Source organism: Lontra canadensis, unplaced genomic scaffold (genome assembly GCF_010015895.1).
Source record: "Lontra canadensis isolate GAN:19392208 unplaced genomic scaffold, GSC_riverotter_1.0 scaffold29, whole genome shotgun sequence".
NCBI lineage: Eukaryota > Metazoa > Chordata > Mammalia > Carnivora > Mustelidae > Lontra > Lontra canadensis.
The window spans coordinates 13,744,408-13,764,947 of NW_022631023.1; the positions used below are offsets into that span (position 1 = coordinate 13,744,408).

The 20,540-nt window shown below is 36.4% G+C and overlaps 3 protein-coding genes across 3 annotated transcripts; 1 reads left to right on the plus strand and 2 right to left on the minus strand.

Annotated features, from left to right (window-relative positions):
• Positions 1–203: 203 nt before the first annotated feature.
• Positions 204–8,300, minus strand: LOC116872351 (keratin-associated protein 6-1-like). The gene is made up of 2 exons (XM_032865525.1): positions 8,242–8,300; positions 204–596 (listed from the first exon to the last, which is right to left on the minus strand). Exons 1-2 carry the CDS (start codon positions 8,298–8,300, stop codon positions 278–280), a joined length of 378 nt encoding a protein of 125 aa, XP_032721416.1. The 3' UTR covers positions 204–277.
• A 7-nt stretch (positions 8,301–8,307) lies between these two features.
• Positions 8,308–10,564, minus strand: LOC116872352 (lamprin 1.8-10-like). The gene is made up of 2 exons (XM_032865527.1): positions 10,320–10,564; positions 8,308–8,587 (listed from the first exon to the last, which is right to left on the minus strand). The coding sequence occupies exons 1-2, from the start codon at positions 10,562–10,564 to the stop codon at positions 8,308–8,310; spliced, it is 525 nt and encodes a 174-aa protein (XP_032721418.1).
• Positions 10,565–13,470: 2,906 nt separating this feature from the next.
• LOC116872399 (keratin-associated protein 20-2-like) lies at positions 13,471–13,617 on the plus strand. Its single transcript, XM_032865565.1, has one exon. The coding sequence runs from the start codon at positions 13,471–13,473 to the stop codon at positions 13,615–13,617; it is 147 nt and encodes a 48-aa protein (XP_032721456.1).
• The last annotated feature ends 6,923 nt before the right edge of the window (positions 13,618–20,540 follow it).

Sequence of the window (20,540 nt, forward strand, 5' to 3'; positions counted from 1 at the left end):
AATTCAAATTTATTAGGAAAACAAATACGCAAATTTAGCATAAAATTACAAAAATAATATCACCTTGTTGGAACATGAGTTCACAAGTTGAGTTTCATATTCTTTCAGGTATCAAGTGGTATCAGTTCCAGATATCAGACATTTACCAAATCTTATCAGAAGTTTGCAGTGCAAGATAGATTAAACATCACTTGGGGGTAAGACAAAAATTTGTGTGGTTCAGAACTGCTGAGTCATTAAGTGAAGGTGTGGAGGGTGAGAGTCTCCCATGGTGACCTCAATAGTAGCAGCCAAAGCCAGAGCCGTAGCCAGAGCCGCATCCATAACCACAGCCACAGAGGGAGCGGGAGCCATAGCCGTAGCCACAGCCACAGCCATAGCCACAGCCCAGTCTGCGGAAGCCACAGCCATAGCTGGAGCCATAGCCACAGCCCAGGCCTCCGTAGCCATAGCCTCCATAGCCACAGCCTCCGTAGCCACAGCCTCCATAGCCATAGCGTCCATAGCCACAGCCTCCGTAGTAGCTGCCACACATGGTGTTGGTTGTTGGTTGTTGAGGTTGTCCTTGGGTAGAGAAGGTGAGAAGTGTCACTTCACTGTGGACATTTTCCCCCTGAAGAGGTCTTTTATATGCTCTCAGAGTGGGTGTCACCCACAACACGTGTCATGTCATTGGCTAATTTGCAGGGCCACTGTGAGTAATTTGTTGACTTCTGGTTTTAGACATGGCTTCAGAGGCAATGAAGAGATCTGCTTTGTTTCACCACATCTGAACCATTCTTTGGGACATTAAGGAGAATCAGATGTCTCATCCTCAAAGCTGTACTCATGAAATCTTTAATTACCCTTTGTAATCAATCTTTATGGCAAGAAATAACATTTTTATTGACAAACTCTGACCTGCTCCAGATAAATAATTTTACCTTCGTTGTATTGACATTCAGCAGATCATAGTATTCTCTCTTAAACTTGAATTCTCCATTATTACTTCCTGCCCTAAACCTATTATTTTCCATGAGGGAGTCTTCTCATTTTCATGCAAGACATGCTTTACCACTAAAAGCCAAGAATTGAATACTTAGTTTCATGATGTTTTTGATAAAAAGCAAATAGTTTAAAATTCTGAAATACCAGGTCTAAGAAAACCAGACTTTCTCATTTACACTAATATTTCTTAAACTTTTAACACTCTATTTTAAGCATGAAATACTTCCCCCATGGTTTCAAATTTATACCCTGAATTCAGAGTCAGAAAAAAGGAAGAAATGACGAAGTTTCACTGGATTCATGAAATGACATTTTTATGAATTTTTTAAAATATTTGAACTCTGTGATCTGACTGGAGTATGGTGTTTTTAATTTAAAACAATAATACTGCCAGAGATAATTTTTCATGGAATCTACTAGATTTTCCCTAACAAACTGGCTTTTGATAAAATATTTCATACTCTGAAAAATATGAGAAATACATTGCTATCATCATCATTATTGTTATGTTATTACTTTTACTACAATGAAGTTCACTGTTGAATTCAATGATAAAGTCAAATAACCACTCTGAACCTCTATGTTCCTACAAAAATCAACTCCTAAGAGTCAGTGGAACACATCTGATAAGTATAAAATGTGTGTTACTCTCTGTTTGCACATGTTCTCCCAATTTTTCTTCAGGAAAAAAATTCTCATTTATTTTTGTGTTAAATATAAGCTCCTTTGGAAGCATATTTTGAAATGTATATTCGTTTATCTCCACCACTTCTTTGTGTGAATGTATTGATTAATGCAAAGGGATAGGGTTGAGACACCAAGTATCTCCAACAAGAATCTGAAGAGTGTTGTTTGCTGACCTATCTACAAAAAGTTAGGATGAAAGAACATTGCAATAGCTTAGAATTCTTTGTATAAGAAGGAAAATCCCACTTAAGAAGAAGACAGAGGAACCTGAAGTACAATGTCAATGACCATGTCCATAAAATCTTTTACATGGTATTAGAAATAACTAGCTTTGCCTATTGCATTGTCTCCTTTGATAATAATGGATATTTCTAATTGGGCAAACTAAAATGAGGGAAATCTCAATATTTTTCTTTAAGTTATCGGTGTTTGAGAGGTTTACATATGAACGCATGTAAACTCTGATAGAATAAATCTCTAGTCTCAGTACTGGGTAGGTATAAATAAATCTTTTTAAGGATAGAACTATATGAAAAGAACTAGCTATTCCAAATCAGGACGTCAATCTGAGGACTCAGAATGACTCTAGATTTTGAAATAGTTCTATTATAAGACAAGAACAACACTCTCAAACATTTTTTTTAACTTAGTAATGTTTAAAAGCCATGTAATTTAGAAAAGTAGAATAAGCATACAAGCAAATGGCAAAATCTGGAAAGAGAAAATACATATTTGTCATGAAAGAGTTGACTTCCAAATGTAAAGATTCATTAAAGACAGACAAATACTAATATGAAGTAAGACAGGGAACAAATTCAGAAATTCTTCTAAAATTTAGAGTAAAAGCATAATAAGAAAAAAATATACAAAAATAGAAAGAGATATGTAGAACATATTCCAGGTATCTAATATTGTAGAGTAAGGATCACACATATAAAAAGTGACAGGGGTGCCTGGGTGGCTCAGAGGATTAAAGCCTCTGCCTTCAGCTCAGGTCATCATCTCAGGGTCTTGGGATTGAGCCCCGCATGGGGATCTCTGCTCAGCAGGGAGCCTGCTTCCCCCTCCTCTCTCTGCCAGCCTCTCTGCCTACTTGTGATCTCTCTGTCAAATAAATAAATAAATCTTAAAAAAAAAAAGTGACAAACAGAAAAGAGGAGCAGAGAAACATTTAGAGAAAGACGTTTTTATGTAGAGGATTCCTAAAACATAAACATATATTTAGTGTCATATCGGACATTAACAATTAAAGGATACTAATATTTAAATGTCCTGGGAGTTTCTTTGCCTTTTCTGGGAAAAATATTACCTAGGAAGAATAAAGTATTTTATGTTTATACACAAAGAGACAAAAATCCTGTAGTTATGAGAACTGCCACTTGAGTACATTTCTTCATCACTACTTATTTACAGTTGTAAAATGTTCATAGTTTTAGCACATACCAGACTTGTTCTGAGAATGATGTGAGATAATGCACATAAGGGATTTCACACAGTAACTGCTCTGTGGTAAACACCTTGTAAATGCTATCTAATTGTTATTATTATTAAAATAATAATTATAAATTGTTACACAGAGTTCTGACACAAGAATTCCATGAAGAGCACCAGGCAAGATAAACAGAGAATATTCTTATATATAGGAAGAAGCAGAAAAAAAAACTCCATGTGTATAATAGTGTCTGATAACACATACATAGCATTTATTAAATTCCAGGCATGGTTTAAATGCTTTACATATCTTGACACATTTAATTCTCATAAAAACACCAAACTGTAGGTGGTGATTTTTATGTAAGAATAACAAGGCCTAAGAATTTACATAATTTAACCAATGTTATAGGCAGCTAAGTGGAAGAATCTAAATCTCACACAATGCAATATATTTATTCATACATTTTGCCTCATGAGAAAGCCTAGGAGTTGCTATCCTTGTTATAATAATGGATTATTTATAATAGAAATTATAAATAATAGAAATAAATGAATTTAGACTGATGTAAATAACTGAACAATGAAGTGGAAAAACTTCCTTGAAGAATGCCAACTAATACATTTGGGAAAAAAAAAAGATGAAAATGAGAAAAATCAACATTCGCAATCCATCATCATAATAAATAATTCAGGCAAGAAAGAAAAATAAGTGCTAAGACTAATGATAAATTTGGGCATTTGAATGGAATATTCATGTAGTCACAAAATATCTCTGCCAAAATATTTCTTAATGGCTAAAAGAATAATAAAAGTAACTTTCAGGTAGAGGAATCTGGTGCTCATCATATTGATGAAGTGTAAAATTATCCCCATCGGTAATGGAACTCATCAACCTCAAGTGCCACCCAATAGAGTCCAACAAAAACCAAACACCAACCCTTCCTTTATTTGCTTGACAAAATGCATAACCTTGTTCTAATCACAAGGAAACATTAGGAAAATCAGAACTGTGGAATATTCTAAAAGAAAATATCTCCTATAATCTGTAGAAATATTAAAGTCAGGGAAGAGACTTTAAAACAGTGTGACAACTGGGCACATTTGTGACCCCAGATTAGATTATTTTTCTATCAGAGCATTATTACAACAATTAAATTCTTGGAATGAATATTGTAGAAAGGAAGAGGAGGAGGCAGCTTGGGGTAGGGAGGGAGCTGAGTTGGCAGTCAGCTCATTGGAAGGCTCAGGAAACAATATGGAAGATTCGAAAGTTGGGATTTCCCAGAAGAATTGTTGGAGGTTGGGGCAAGAAGGTGTGTCCTTATACCCTCCAGTGATCAATCATGGGAGTCTGGCTGCAGGAAGTGGGTGGTATCTTGTGTTGACGGTGCTCTTCACCTGATGGTACTCTGTAACACCCCCAGCAACTGCACAGTCATTTCTTCATTGCTGAAGAGGAATAGAGTGGTGTTGTACCAAGTGATCCCAGAAGATTTGGACTAAAGGTGATAACACAATATTTAAACTTACATATGTTAGGGGTGATCCAGTTATAAATATGAAAACATTAATATAAAGTTCTTAAGTAATTCACTTATTACCCAAGATGCTCACTGATATAATTTTGACACTTAATACTTGGGTTTTGTTCTCAGAATTTATCATAGAATACCAAGTTGCCCCCCCCACCAAAAAGAGCACAAAATTGTCTTATATTCACTCAGGGCTTGATTGACCTAATTTTGGCACAAATTTCCTTATTTTTAGCATATCAAATGATCTTAATCTCTGTCTTAAAAATATTGGTTTTGGAAAATATATGATTATTTTAATTGCTAGAGTCAGAAAAAATAGATTGTGATGTATTTTAGTAAATGATTATCTTGCAATGTTAAAAATGTACTAATGTGTTAATCTCATGAAATAATAAGAGGTTGGGGGGTGCCTGGGTGGCTCAGTGGGTTAAAGCCTCTGCCTTCGGCTCAGGTCATGATCTCAGGGTCCTGGGATCGAGCCCCGCATGGGGAATCTCTGCTCAGCAGGGAGCCTGCTTCCCTGCCTCTCTCTCTGCCTGCCTCTCTGCCTACTTGTGATCTGTCAAACAAAATCTTAAAAAAATAATAATAATAACAATAAGAGGTTGGGAAGTGCTCTAGATTATGACAGACAACAAATTGCAAAGTATGGTAGTTTTCATCCATTGGATTCTCTATCAAAAATAAAAGCTGTGAAGAGACAGAGAGACAGAGAGACAGAGAGAGCGAGCGAGCAGACAGGGAGAAAGGGGAAACCAAACTGACAGAATACCAGCAATTGCCAAATCTAGGTGAAGAGGACTTTGCTGTTCTTTATACTGCTTTCTCAACTTAACTGAAGGTTTGAAATTTTTCAAAAGTAAATGCTGGGAGAAATGAATCGATATAGAGAAAAACATTATTTTGCAGTACTGAAATCTTCAGTGAGTCATTTCTTGAATGCCTAAATGTAAGTGACTCCTGTTTGAAAGCTTGAATATGAGTATAAAAAAAGTAAAAGGGAAAATAAAAAAAAAACATAAAAAATAAAAATGAGAGAGTGCAACCTCTAGGAAAAAGCATACGACCTCTAGGTAACACAGGGGGACAATAAGAACAAGTAATTATGAGATGTATGCTTGCTTCTGTACTAAGAAAGCAGAAGAAAATGAAAATACAAATTGGGTGAGCGGGAATGGGTAGAAGGAATAAATACAGGAGTGAGACTATTACTGAGTGTATCTTTGTATATAGTTTTGATCTCTGAACCATGGAAACACTTCCCATATTTTAAAAACAGAATAAATACACTTGAAATCAAATATAAATGGAAACAAAAGAACTCTTTCTATAAGATAAATAGCATAACTACTCAGGAAGAAAATTAATCCATATCAATGTTGAGTACAATATTCTGTCCATTCTTTGTGGAATCCCTTCTAATGCTAAGAATGCTGCAAAGGAATTTTAGCAGTTGCTCAGGACATTGCTTTCAGGATGCATTCGAGAGTGAATTTTGTAGACAGGTTTGAATAGAGTTAATACAGTGATGCTGTTGGGATCTGGAGCTTTCAGTGTAAGAAAGAAGCAACGGTGGCATGGGGTAAAATGTAAAAGAATCTTATGTTTTTCAGTTTTAGTTGGAATTATTCATCATTTGAAGCTTTTAAAGAAGAGAACCAGCCAATATGAATACAAAGCAGATGCTTGTTTGGGGCTGTTAGTGGTGGCATTTCACTTGATGCAAAATACTTAGAGAAGCTAACATGTCAGCCAAATATGTTCATGCTAAGACAGGCTAAGCGGCAGATCTTGGAAAGCTATAATCCGTAACAGTCTCGTCTCATGAGTCTTTAATTTAGGATCTGTTCTCTAACTCAAGTCAATATCCAATTTCTTTGTGTTTCATTGTTATGACCTACCAGGTAGGCCAAAAGAATTTTAAAAAATCTGCCATTGTTTGAGATGGACAAGCATAAACCATCTAAATTCTGCATAATATTAAAAGAAAATTTTAAGCTTCCAGAATAAATAGGAAAGACAAGTCTTCATAAGTAATGGTTTTAAAGGAAAAAAGGGCTCTCTTCTGGGTAACGATTTTTCCAGAGATCTTGATTCCATGGCTTCAACTTTTTTTACTATCTTGGACCAGTCAAAATGAATTGGGACAGATCCATTATCTTACACTAAAACGCTACTTAAACTCGTTCATGTCTAACACAAAAGCTTGAAATACTCTATCAAGAGAAAATAATTGCCACGTTTACAGATACATTAGTCACAGAAAATTAGTGGAGAAAGAAACGATTATGGCTACAACCATGAATCACATATATCACAGGAACAAGAAATCTCAAGAAAACCACCAAGTGGCTCTAAGCTTAAATACGTACTAGTTGGTAGAAAAGGTGTCACTTAAAAAAAGCTATATATTTCCAGACACATAGAAGTTAGGTACAACAGTAGGTTTAAACTTCTCTACCTCTTGCATTAAGCAAGCATAGAAAATACTTCTTTTTCTTCTCCTTCTTCTTCTCCTTCTTCTTCTTCCTCCTCCTCCTCCTCCTCCTCCTCCTCCTCCTCCTTTTATTCTTCTTCTTCTTCTTCTTCTTCAGATTCTATTTATTTATTTGGCAGAGAGAGAGAGATCACAAGCAAGCAGAGAGGCAGGCGGGGGGTGGGGGGGAGAAGGCTCCCTGCTGAGCAGAGAGCCCTATGCAGGGCTCAATCCCAGGATCCTGAGATTATGACCTGGGCCGAGGTCGGAGGCTTAACCCACTAAGCCACATAGGCACCCTGGAAATGCTTCTTCTTTGAATATGCCCCAAAACATTGGTGTGCCTGGGTGGCATCCCAGGTTGGTTAAGTCTCTGACTCTTGATTTCCGCTCAGTCATGATCTCAGTGTCCTGAGATCTGCACAGAGGCTGCTTGGGGGTTTCTCTTTGCCTGTCTCTGCCTCTCTCCTGCTCATGGTCTCTCTACCTAATAGATAAATAAGTAAATAAGCCTCCAAACAGACTAGAATTGGAGAATTATGGACCAACTTCTGCATCTTCTAAAGGATTTTGCTATTAAGGTTTGGTATGAAAGTACTTTGAATATATAGTGTTTCCAGGCAATGCTTAACTAAATTGAAAAATTACCTGTTTTCATCCTCACAACACACCTGCATAGCACATGGTTATCAGTACCTTACCAAAGCAGAAAAATGAAGGCTTCAAGTTTGATACTTCCTTAGTGTTGCAAATCAAGGATTTGGTAAAACAACTGAAGTAGAAACATTAAAACAAGATGTCTCCCCAAAAGGCAGTTGTTTCCTTTAATTCATCCAGGGGGAAAAAAAAAAAGCCAAAATGACAAATACTGGACTTTAAAGGACAAGAAAGCCAGGTTTATTATTCCACACTGAAAGAGTTTATTAGGAAATTAGAGAAATGGTTCCTGCATGAACATCAAAAGGGAGGACCTGTGGCAGCATCATTCCAATGAGAGACCAGACAGTTCTCAGGATGAGTTTCACAAGCTCCCACTTCTCATGAGGTAAGTACAGGAAGGAAAAAGATTGCTGTATCTGACCCAAAGGGCTCCTGACGGCAGCTCTTCAGCAAAGTTCAGACGTGTGGGGCTCAGAACTGGTGAATCCCATGTCCAGGTGTGGAAGGTGAGAGTCTCCCATGGCGACCTCAATAGTAGCAGCCAAAACCAGAGCCATAGCCAGAGCCGTATCCATAGCCACAGCCACAGAGGGAGCGGGAGCCATAGCCGTAGCCACAGCCACAGCCATAGCCACAGCCCAGTCTGCGGAAGCCACAGCCATAGCTGGAACCATAGCCACAGCCCAGGCCTCCGTAGCCATAGCCTCCATAGCCACAGCCTCCGTAGCCACAGCCTCCATAGCCACAGCCTCCGTAGCCACAGCCTCCGTAGTAGCTGCCACACATGGTGTTGGTTGTTGAGGTTGTCCTTGGGTAAAGGAGGAGAGAAGTGTCACTTCAGTGTGGACAATTCCCCTGCAGAGACCTTTTATATACCCTCAGTATGGGTGGGATACACTGCAGGAGTCATGGCACTGGCTAATCTTATGACTAATCTAATTAGTTTGTTGTTCCTCAACCATAAAATAAGTCTTAGAGGTATTTGGGAGGCTCGCTGTGTTTGGCTCTCCATTTGGACTCCCAATCAATCAAGGGCTTCAAGGAGAGGAGATACACACTCACACCTATGCAGCCCAGCCTCAAATTAGAATTTCATTTTAGCTTCCTTTAACCATTCTTTGTATCAGGAAAGAATACATTTATCAGTCTCAATCTTATTTGCTCTTGGCACTAGTTAGTTTCACTAATGTTTTTTTACAATTCATAACAATACTACTACTTTTGACTCTCTTCTTTTGAGCCAAGTTAATTGTTTTCTGCAGGGATTCAGTTCCTTTTTATACTAAAACCATCATGTATCTTTCATCCCCATGATGTTGATAATAATTCAATTAAATTTTCCAAAATACCAAGTCTGAACAAGATGCATTATCCTTTTCTATGTGTATCAATGAGTCTAATTCCCATTTATATTCAATTTCTACTGAAGAACTACAAAGTAAGTTATTCCTTGGAATCCAATTGTTCTGCTTTTCTCTCTCTACATTGAGCATACAATTATACAAATAAGTATTCTCATCAATATTAGAATAATAATCTAAGGAGCTGTCCAATAGGTTTAACATTGCATATTTGCATTTACAATGTATTACACAGAGGTCTGTTCCTTTATCGAAATGCCTAGCATTATTCTCTACGTAACTGATCATACTGCATTCTCTTGCATAGCCCTACCATTATTAGTCTTTATTTAAATTAATGTGGTAATTCTTCCCATTGGAAGGCACTGGAAAAGTGAGAATAGTTTCATGTGACAGTTAAAAAAATGTACCTTTGTGTCTTTCCAAGAATGTGTGTGGGGAGGTGTCATCCACACATCATGTGGAATCTGTCAGTGTTTTTGTTTTTCTAGTGATATTTCTGAGTCAAACTATTACTTTTATGTATCCCCTCATAACCATACGTGGAGACAGGGAGTAAAAGATGATGGACACTCTCTGTATTTTACTTAACTCTTCTCCATAGATTATAAGAATGAAGACGCAAAATTTTTAAAATTTTCCAATTCATCTGTCTTTTAAGTATATCTAAGGAGTCAACAATGCCTCTTAATAAAATAAATGTTTTCACACTGAGGATCTGATCAAACACATTCAACCTTTCATCTAGTGTGTGTTTTTGAATGTTGTTTCTATGTGTGTCTTTTGGTAGCTTCATTTTTGTAAAATGGGCATATTATTGTGTCATTTTATTCACCATTTAGTGGATTGACATCTTAGAAGGAGAGGACATCTTCACTCTATTGTTTTCAGATTTTCCATACAGAAATTAAAAGTAGTCTCAACTATCACAGTCAATTAAGTAATAAGTTAGAATAAGTTTTTGGTAAAAACTAATTTGAATAACATGCTGATCAGGCTTCCTCTAGGTCAAGTTCTTAGAATATCACCTGAAATTGATAGTCAGTTAAAAAAAAAATCAACTATAATTAACTTTTTTTTTGGTATTTGATTAATACAGCTGTAAAAGACATTATTATTTTGTGCAATACAATACCCCTAATAATATTATTTATGGGGTTGTATCTCTATAGAATTTACTTCCTGGGGCTAATTTGTTTCTTTTGAACAACCAAGTTGTCTCTCTGATCATAACTGAGAGCTTGCACCCAAGGAGATTCCATTAACAATTTGTTTTCTGCTGTGATTTTCTGAACCACATTTAGTTCTGAAGTACATTCCATGATCAAAAGCAGAATGAAACAACCCTCCTTGTGTCCTTCGTCCTGTCCAGCTGCTCTCACATTTTCTTCTGTTTCATTGCAAAACTGCACGTCTTTTTCCATGGTAGCTTTCTCTTTACGTCTTTCCTCACACTTTTGGTCTTTTGCCCTCACCACTCCACCAAAACCGCTCCTGCAGGGGTCACCAACACCCCAACCTTGTCAAAGCTTGAGAGACAGTCCTCATTTCACTAAGACTCTAAGTAGCATTCAGATTCACCAGCTCCTCTTCTCATTCCTAAAAAATTCCCTGACGCTTATCTATATCCTACTGCACACATTGGATTTAATTGTAGTATCACCAGGTGCTTCTGGTATAGTATCCCTTTTCTTTTCTCCTCTTCAGATCTTATTTTCAAATGTGAAGGTGCCCAGCTAGGTGCTTGACCTGCCTATAGTTTACATTTAAACACTTTTTTTTTTAATTAAGTGTTTTTTTCTTTTTACTCTGGTGTAGATAACACATAGTCTGTGTTATATTAGTTTTGTAGTATTCAATATAGTATTTAAACTTTCAGGATTATTCTGGATACATTATTTTATCCAATTAATCTCCATTCACATTTCCAATTCTGGTATATATCCAAATGATCACTTGACATCTCCTTAGAGTGTTAAATGTCATCAAAAATATAATAAAATGAAACTAAGTTCTAGATTCTTTGTAGACTCAGTTTCCTTCCTTCCTTCTTTCCTTCCCTCCTATCTTCCTTCCTTCCTTCCCTCCTTCCCTCCCTCCTTCCTTCTACCTCTTAAAGCATACAAGACATAAATCACTTGGGGTTCCTCCCCCTGGTTTATTCTTTACTGCATTTCCACATTAACGTTGCTAGAATTTACATGACACCCAGTTAAATCTGAATTTCAAAATTTGAATTCAGAATATTGAATTTCCCAAATATTACATGGGATATGCTTAGATATATAAATTATTTATCTGAAAATCAAATTCTTATTTCCTATACTTAGTAACTGGAAGCTTAGAAACACAGCCTTTATGGGCTGCCCTGTTCTAGCCTTAACTAGATCTATGAGCATCTGTTGGAACACTCTTCCTCTCTTTATAATACATAGAAATCAGTAGTCCTTTTGTTCTTCAGATGTAGCAAACCTATTTCCAACTTAAAACTTCTGCTTGGGGGTTGGTTGCTGAACCCTTGAAAGTAATAACAAAAATAGCTAAGACCTTTTCTTCCTTTCCCCTGACCATCTAGTCTGAAGTAATCTCTCACTAGTGCTCTTTTAAAATTTACCTTACCTTGCCTTGATTTGTAATGTAAATAGATTTATCCCTATCAGAAATGATCTCCTTCACTTGTCATTTGCTTTCAAATATCTGCCTGCATTTCCTGCCCTTGCTCAATCTAGAATTTAAACTCCATAACAATAGGGATCTTGTCTGTCCTGTCCATTCCTCTATTTCCAATGCTCACAGTAGTGCCTGACCGATGATTGATTCTTAAGTTTGACGCATGAAAAGGTTAATAAGTGACCAAATCAATACAATCAAGTATAATTTTAATATTCTTTTATTTTGAAATAATTTGAGCTACCAAAAATTGCAAAATATATAGAATTTTCCCATTTACTCTTTACCCAGTTACACAACTATGTTAATACCTTTCATAACCAAGTGCAATTATCAAAACTAAGAAATTAACCTTGCACCATATTCTTAACTAACTTGAACATTTTATTTGGGTTTTGCCATTTTTTTTTTTCTCTAGTGTCCTTTTTCTGGTCCAGGACCCAATTCAAGGTCCTACATGGCATTTGATTGTCTTATGTCTTTTGTCTCCCCCAAACTGGTGACAATTTCTGTACTTTTTAACTTTTATGGCATTAACAATTTAAAAAGTCAAATGTTCTATAGTATGTTGCAAAATTTGAGTTTGTTTTCTTATAACAAAGTTGAGGTTATACGTTTTGGGCAAAAATATCAAAGGAGGTATACCTATCTCTTGTGTCATAGCAGGGAGTACATGTTGTTAGTAAATCTTTAAAATTTTCTGGAATAGATTTTTAAGCTCAAATTACTAATACAGTAAATCCATTTCTATATAGCCATGGTCCATGGATTGATTGGTTGATTGATTGATTGATTGGTTTAAAGATTTTATTTATTCATTTGGGAGAGATAGAGAACGAGCAATGCAGGGGCAGAGGGAGAGGGAGAAACAGACTCCCCACTGAGCAGGGAGCCCTATGTGAAGCTGGCTTGATCCCAGGTCTCTGAGACCATGACCTGAGCCAAAGGCAGAAGATTAACTGACTGAGCCACCTAGGTGCCCCTGGTCCATGGATTTAAACTTTAGGGATTCTACTGTGGTTTTTGATCATATACAAAATGATAGATGCATACACATGTGAGGTATAAACCAAAGTGGATAATACAGCTTCACACACATACAAAAAACTACCAAAAACACAATAAAACACATTAATCATTCAGATATTTACAACTGAACCTTGCCATGTTTTCTCTATGTAGTCTACGTGACTTCTGCCCTATCTTCTCCACAAATTTTCCCACCTTTCCTACATCTTTGAAACCATACTTTTACTCCCAAGGGTGCATATATGCAGCTAGGAAGGAGGATATTATTAAAGGAAAAAAGGATTTTGAAGAAGTGGAACACCTATGGGTTATGTGATCTCATGGTAGCCAGTAATAGAGTTTTGATCTCACATCTGGAATAAACAAGTCACCAAAGTAGGAGAAAACCCTTTCATTAAAGGCACATGATTTCATTACAGGCATCCTGAGACACAGCAAAATTGTCTTGGATATTTTGGTTATGAGGAATTCTTGAGATGGTTATAATGCCAATTAGTTTGAAGCACAAATCCAATAGAGCTTGTGGTTTGCCCTACATACCACTCAGTTGGTGTAGAAGGCCTTGTGTTGATTATAAACTTAAAACCCTGGAAACTGATCCTGCTTTTCAACTGAGACTTCTTCTTACACTATGAGCTTCCACAACAACTACTATGGTGGTCTGGGCTATGGCTATGGTGGCCTGGGGTGTGGCTATGGATGTGGCTATGGTGGCTACGGATATGCTTCTTACCGTCCATGCTGCTATGGAGGATATTGGTCTTCCGGCTTCTTCTGAGAAATTCTAAAGTACGGATTTGTTTAGGAAAATTTCCTATGAGATCCTATATGTATTCCCTATATTATTTATAATAAACTATGTTATAGTCTGTTCAAATAATGACTGTCAAATCTTAGACTACCATGTAACATCAGAAAGCTTTTGACTGACATCACCTGAGTTTTCAACAATTGAGAAAAATATACATTTGTTCTTTACTGCTACATGATTGAACACAAACAATATCCACCATTTCCATTTGAGAAAAATGTCTAAATTCATTTTTCATTAAAAGTAGTGCTTGCAGGGCACCTGGGTGGCTCAGTTGGTTAAGCCTCTGCCTCCGGCTCGGGTCATGATCTCGTGGTCCTGGGATCAAGCCCCACATTATGCTCTCTGCTCAGTGGGGAGCCTGCTTCCCCCTCTCTCTCTGCCTGCCTCTCTGCCTACTTGTGATCTCTCTCTCAGTCAAATAAATAAATAAAATCTTAAAAAAAAAAAAAGTAGTGCTTGCAGGGCACCTGGGTGGCTCAGTCAGTTGTGTCTGCCTTTGGCTCAGGTCGTGATCCCAGTGTCCTGGGATGGAGTCCCACATTGGGGCCCTGCTCAGTTGGACTTTGCTTCTCTCTCTCCCTCTGCCTGCCCCCACTCTGCTCATTTTCTTTCTAATGCATATGCTTTCTCTCTCAAACAAATAAGTATCTTTTAATTAAAAAAATAAGTAGTGTTTGCATACCTACAACATTTGGTGTATATTTATTTATCCAGGTTTCACGTGTGTGTGTGGGCATGTGTGTGTGTATGCATGTGTGTTTGTGTGTGTGTGTGTGTGTGTGGTTTTGACCCTTTTGGTTATCCACAGTTCATAAGTTAGATGAATGGTTGAATATAGTCATTCTTACAGTGCTTTATTTATTTTTTTATTTTATTTTAATTCCAGTATAGTTAACATACAGTGTCATATTAGTTTTAGGTGAACAATACAGTGAATTAACAATTTCATACCACCCAGCGCTCATCACAAGTGCACTCCTTAATTCCCTACACGAATTTCATCCATACACCTACCCACTCCCACTGTGGTAACCATCAGTTTGTTCTCAATTAAAAGTCTGTTTCTTGGTTTATGTCTCTCTTTTTTTTTCTTTGTTTATTTATTTCTTAAATTCCATGTATGAGTGAAATCATATGGTATTTATCTTTGACTGACTTATTTCACTTATTATTATACTCTCTAGCTCCATCCATGTCTTTGCAAATGGAAAGATTCCATTCTTTTTTAGTGACTGAATAATATCCCATTGTATATTTGTACCACATCTCTTTTATCCATTCATCTGTCCATGAACACTTGAGGTGCTTCAATGATTTGGCTAATGTAAGTAATGAGGCAATAAACACAGGGGTGCTTTATCTTTTTGAATTAGTGTTTTCATATTCTTTGGATGAATGTTCAGTAAAATTACTGGATCATATGGTAGTTCAATTGTTGACTTTTTCAGGAACCTCAATACTATTTTCTAGAGTGGCTGCACCAGTTTGCATTCCCACCAACAGTGCATGAGTGTTGTTTTTTCTCCACATTTTTATACAATACTTGTGGTTTCTTCTGTTTTGGATTTTAGCCATTCTGATAGGTGTGAGGTGATACCTTATTGTGGTATGGATTTTCATTTTTCCCATGATGGGTGATGTTGAGCATCTTTTCATGTGTCTGTTGGCCATTTATCTTTGAAGAAATGTCTGTTCATGTCTTCTGCCCATTTTTAAACTGAATTATTCATTCTTTTGGTTGATTTGTATAAATTTTTGACATATTTTTGTTCACAAGCCCTTTATTGGATATATCATTTGCAAATATCTTCTCCCATTCAGTAGGTTGTATTTTAACTTTTTTGATTGTTTCCCTTGCTGTGCAAAAAATATATGTATATATTTTTTTAAAGATTACTTATTTATTTGACAGACAGAAATCACAAGTAGGCAGAGAGGCAGACAGAGAGAGAGGAGGAAGCAGGCTCCCTGCCAAGCAGAGAGCCTGATGCGGGACTCGATCCCAGGACCCTGGGATCATGACCTGAGCCAAAGGCAGAGGCTCAACCCCCTGAGCCACCCAGGTGCCCCTGTATATTTTTTTATGTAGTCCTATTTTTGCTTCTATTTCCTTTGCTTCAGGAGACATATCTAGAAAAATGTTTGTAGGACTAATGTCAAAGGCATTAGTGCCTGTGCTCCCTTCTAGGATTTTCAACATTTCAGGTCTCATATTTAGGCCCTTAATCCATTTTGAGTTTATTTTTGTGTATGATGTAAGGAAGTGGTCCAGTTTCATTCTTTGGAATGTGGCTAATCAGTTTTCCTAAGACCTTTTGTTAGAGAGACTTTTTCTCATTGCATATTCTTTCCTCCTTTGTCAAATATTAATTGACCATGTAACTATGGGTTTATTTCTGGGATTTCCATTCTGTTCCATTGATTCAGGTGTCTACTTTTGTGCCAGTACCATACCGTTTTGATTATTATAGATTTGTATATAACTTGAAGTCAGGAATTGTGATACCTCCAATTTTGTTTTTCTTTTTCAAGTTTGCTTTGGTTATTTGGGGTCTTCCATGGTTCATACAAATTTTAGGATTATTTGTTCTAGTCTCGTGAAAAATACTGAGGAAGATAAAGAATTTTGAAGTTTATTTCAGTGAAATTTTCAAAGGGTCAATTTCTGCTTGCATCTTGGAAAGAGACCTGTTTTATAATAAGGCAGTGGCTTGTACAGACAAAAATTATGTAAATTTTAGTCTGATCCAAAATAGAGGCAGTGAATGTATCCTTGATCTTGGTAGTCTATTCATTAAAGGTGTTTATAATAACCTCTCTTAATTCACCTGATTTATTTCTACTAAATAACAATAATCTCAGCAATTATAAAATACAAATCAATTGTATCTATTAGTATTTTAGATTTAGTATTTTAGAAAGTAATGTTGGAATTTGGCAAAATTAAGACTGACAATGGATCCATCAAAATTACTTTCTGAATAGAGATCGAATTATGAGGCTGGCCAAAATCAGCCAAAATTTGAACGGAGATCAAATTATCAGGCTGCCCCCAAATGCATGTTCTAAAAGCATCTAGAGGAGAGAATTAGGTAGATGAGCTTTCTTCTATAAGCTGAAGATAGCACATAAGACTATATGCAATTTCAATTATTGTAAATTCGCTGACTCTTATTTTTGTCCTAATATATGATCTATCTTGGAGAACATTCTATATGTGTACTTGAAAGAAATATGTGTTTTCTTGCAGTTGGACAGAATGCTGTCTAGAAGAGTGTTAGTTCTAGTTGGCTTATAGTGTTTTATTTTGTTTTTCAAATTTATGTATATTATAATCTTTTATGTAGTTGCTATATCCATTAATCAAAGTGAGATTTTGACATCTTCAATTATTATTATTCCAGTCCTTTTTTTCTTTCAATTCTGTCATTTTTTTAAAAATTTGTTTACTTTGGTGGTCTGTTGTTTGCACCAAGTGGATTTAACACCAGTACATACCTTATATCTTCCTGAAAGATTACCCTACTTATCATCACAAAATGTCCACCTTTATTTCTATTAAATGTTTTTGTTTTTAAAGTATATTTATTCTGATACTGTTATAGCTACTCCAGCTTTCTTAATAGTTGCTATTTGTATAATATGTATATGTATTTCCATTCTTTTACTTCCAAGTCATTTGTTTCAAGAGAATTTGATTGTTGAAACATTTTTTAAAAATTTTTAATTTTTTATTAACATATAATGTATTATTAGCCCCAGGGGTACAGGTCTGTGAATTGCCAGGTTTACACACTTGATTGTTGAAACACTTTCATGACAGTTACTTTAAAATTTGTGTCATGTGAATGGAAAACCTGATTAGTGTTAGGGTCAGCTAATTATCTTTTCTCATTCAAGGTATAATTTTCTTGTTTTTTGGTATGATGGCTATGATAGTAATTTTGTGTATTTGAAGCATCTTGATCTCATTAAAATTTTTTTTTCAAAAGCACGTAGTCACCCTGCTTAGCCTTAGCACATGGATCTTGTGGATTATGATTCATAATTTTCAGAGTTATTGTGTTATTTTGGTCTGTTTGGTTTAACTTGCACCACTTGCTGTCCCACTGGTCCCTGCCATTGCTACCTGAATTGTGGAAGGAGTTTGGCCAGTCCATCTGCTGTGTATCTTTTGGTGTAATAGTGCATGGTGGGATTCCCCACCTACATCCTTCACTGCCAAGAGGTCTCTTATAGGAGGTGGGAGAGTCTGAGATATGAGGACACAGTCTTCCTGGATCAGGAAACAACTCCAATTAAAAAACATATAGATAAAAAAAGAAACCACATGGGAAGTTAGAAGATATTTTGAATTGATTAATAAAGAAATACAACATTCCAAATGTATGACTTACCACTGAAGAAGTGATCAGAAGGAAATTTATAGCTTTAACTATTTATTTTAGAAAAAAGAACATGTTAAAGATCAGTGCTCTAAGCTACCTTAAAAAGCTAGAAATGAAGAAAAGATTAAATATATAGTAAGAAGAATTATAGAAAAGTAAAGACAGGAATGTAATCAATTTAATGGAAAATGAACAAACTATAATGAAAATTAATAATATGGTATTTTTCCTCCTCTGACTTACTTTGCTTAGCATTATCAATCCTCTCTAGCTCCATCCATGTCATTGCAAAGGGCAAGATTTCATTCTTATTTTTTTAATTTTTAAAAAATTAAATTAAATTTAATTATTACTTTTTTTTAATTTTCAGCATAACAGTATTCCTTGTTTTTGCACCACACCCAGTGCTCCATGCAATACATGCCCTCTCTAATACCCACCACCTGGTTCCTCCAACCTCCCACCGCCTGCCGCTTCAAACCCCTCAGATTGTTTTACAGAGTCCATAGTCTCTCATGGTTCACCTCCCCTTCCAATCTCCCCCAACTCCCTTCTCCTCTCTAACTCCCCTTGTCCTCCATGTTATTTGTTATGCTCCACAAATAAGTGGAACCATATGATAATTGACTCTCTCTGCTTGACTTATTTCACTCAGCATAATCTCTTCCAGTCCCGTCCATGTTGTTACAAGAAGTTGGGTATTCATCCTTTCTGATGGAGGCATAATACTCCATAGTGTATATGGACCACATTTTCCTTATCCATTCGTCTGTTCAAGGGCATCTTGGTTCTTTACAGAGTTTGGCGACCATGGCCATTGCTGCTATAAACATTGGGGTACAGATGGCCCTTCTTTTCACTACATCTGTATCTTTGGGGTAAATACCCAGTAGTGCAATGGCAGGGTCATAGGGAAGCTCTATTTTTAATTTCTTGAGGAATCTCCACACTGTTCTCCAAAGTGGCTACACCAACTTGCATTCCCACCAACAGTGTAAGAGGGTTCCCCTTTTTCCACATCCTCTCCAACACAGGTTGTTTCCTGTCTTGCTAATTTTGGCCATTCTAACTGGTATAAGGTGATATCTCAATGTGGTTTTAATTTGAATCTCCCTGATGGCTAGTGATGATGAACATTTTTTCATGTGTCTGATAGCCATTTGTATGTCTTCATTGGAGAAGTGTCTGTTCATATCTTCTGCCCATTTTTTGATATGATTATCTGTTTTGTGTGTGTTGAGTTTGAGGAGTTCTTTATAAACCCTGGATATCAACCTTTTGTCTGTACTGTCATTTGCAAATATCTTCTCCCATTCTGTAGGTTGCCTCTTTGTTTTCTTGACTGTTTCCTTTGCTGTGCAGAAGCTTTTGATTTTGATGAAGTCCCAAAAGTTTATTTTCATTTTTGTTTCCTTTGCTTTTGGAGACATATCTTGAAAGAAGTTGCTGTGGCTGATATCGAAGAGGTTACTGCCTATGTTCTCTAGGATTCTAATGGATTCCTCTCTCACATTGATATGAATACATTAATAGTAGGAGATCTTAACACACCTCTCTCAGAAATAGATCATCAAAGCAGAAAATCAATAAAGAAACAAGAGCATTGAATGACACATTGGACCAGATGGACCTCAAAGATATATACAGAACATTCCACCCTAAAACAACAGAATACACATTCTTCTCAAGTGCACATGGAACCTTCTCAAGAATAGACCACATACTGGGTCACAAATCAGGACTCAACCGATACCCAAAGACTGAGATTATTCCCTGCATATTCTCAGATCACAGTGCTTTGAAACTGGAGCTCAATAACAAGGAAAAGTTCAGAAGGAACTCAAACACCTGGAAGCTAAAGACCACCTTTCTTAAGAATGCTTGGATCAACCAGGAGATCAAAGAAGAACTGAAACAATTCATGGAAACCAATGAGAATGAAGACACTTCAGTCCAAAACTTATGGGATACAGCAAAGGTGGTCCTAAGGGGGAAATACATAAGCCATCCAAGCCTCCCTCAAAAAAAATTGAAAAATCCAGAACACAGCAGCTGTCTCTACACCTTAAAGAACTGGAGAATCAATAACAAATCAAACAAACTCCACACATAAGAAGGGAAATAATCAAGATTAGAGCTGAGATCAATGAGGTAGAAACCAGAGATACAGTAGAACGTATCAATGAAACTAGAAGCTGGTTTTTTGAAAGAATCAATAAGATCAGTCAACCATTGGCCACACTAATCCAAAAGAAAAGAGAAAGCCCAAATTTATAAAATTATGAATGAAAAGGGAGAGATCACAACTAATACCAAGGAAGTAGAAACAATCATCAGAAGTTATTATCAACAGTTATATGCCAATAAGCTAAGCAACCTAGATGAAATGGATGCATTCCTGGAAAACTATAAACTCCCAAAATTGAACCAGGAAGAAATTGACAACCTGAATAGACTGATATCTAGTAACAAGATTGAAGCAGTGATCAAAAACCTCCC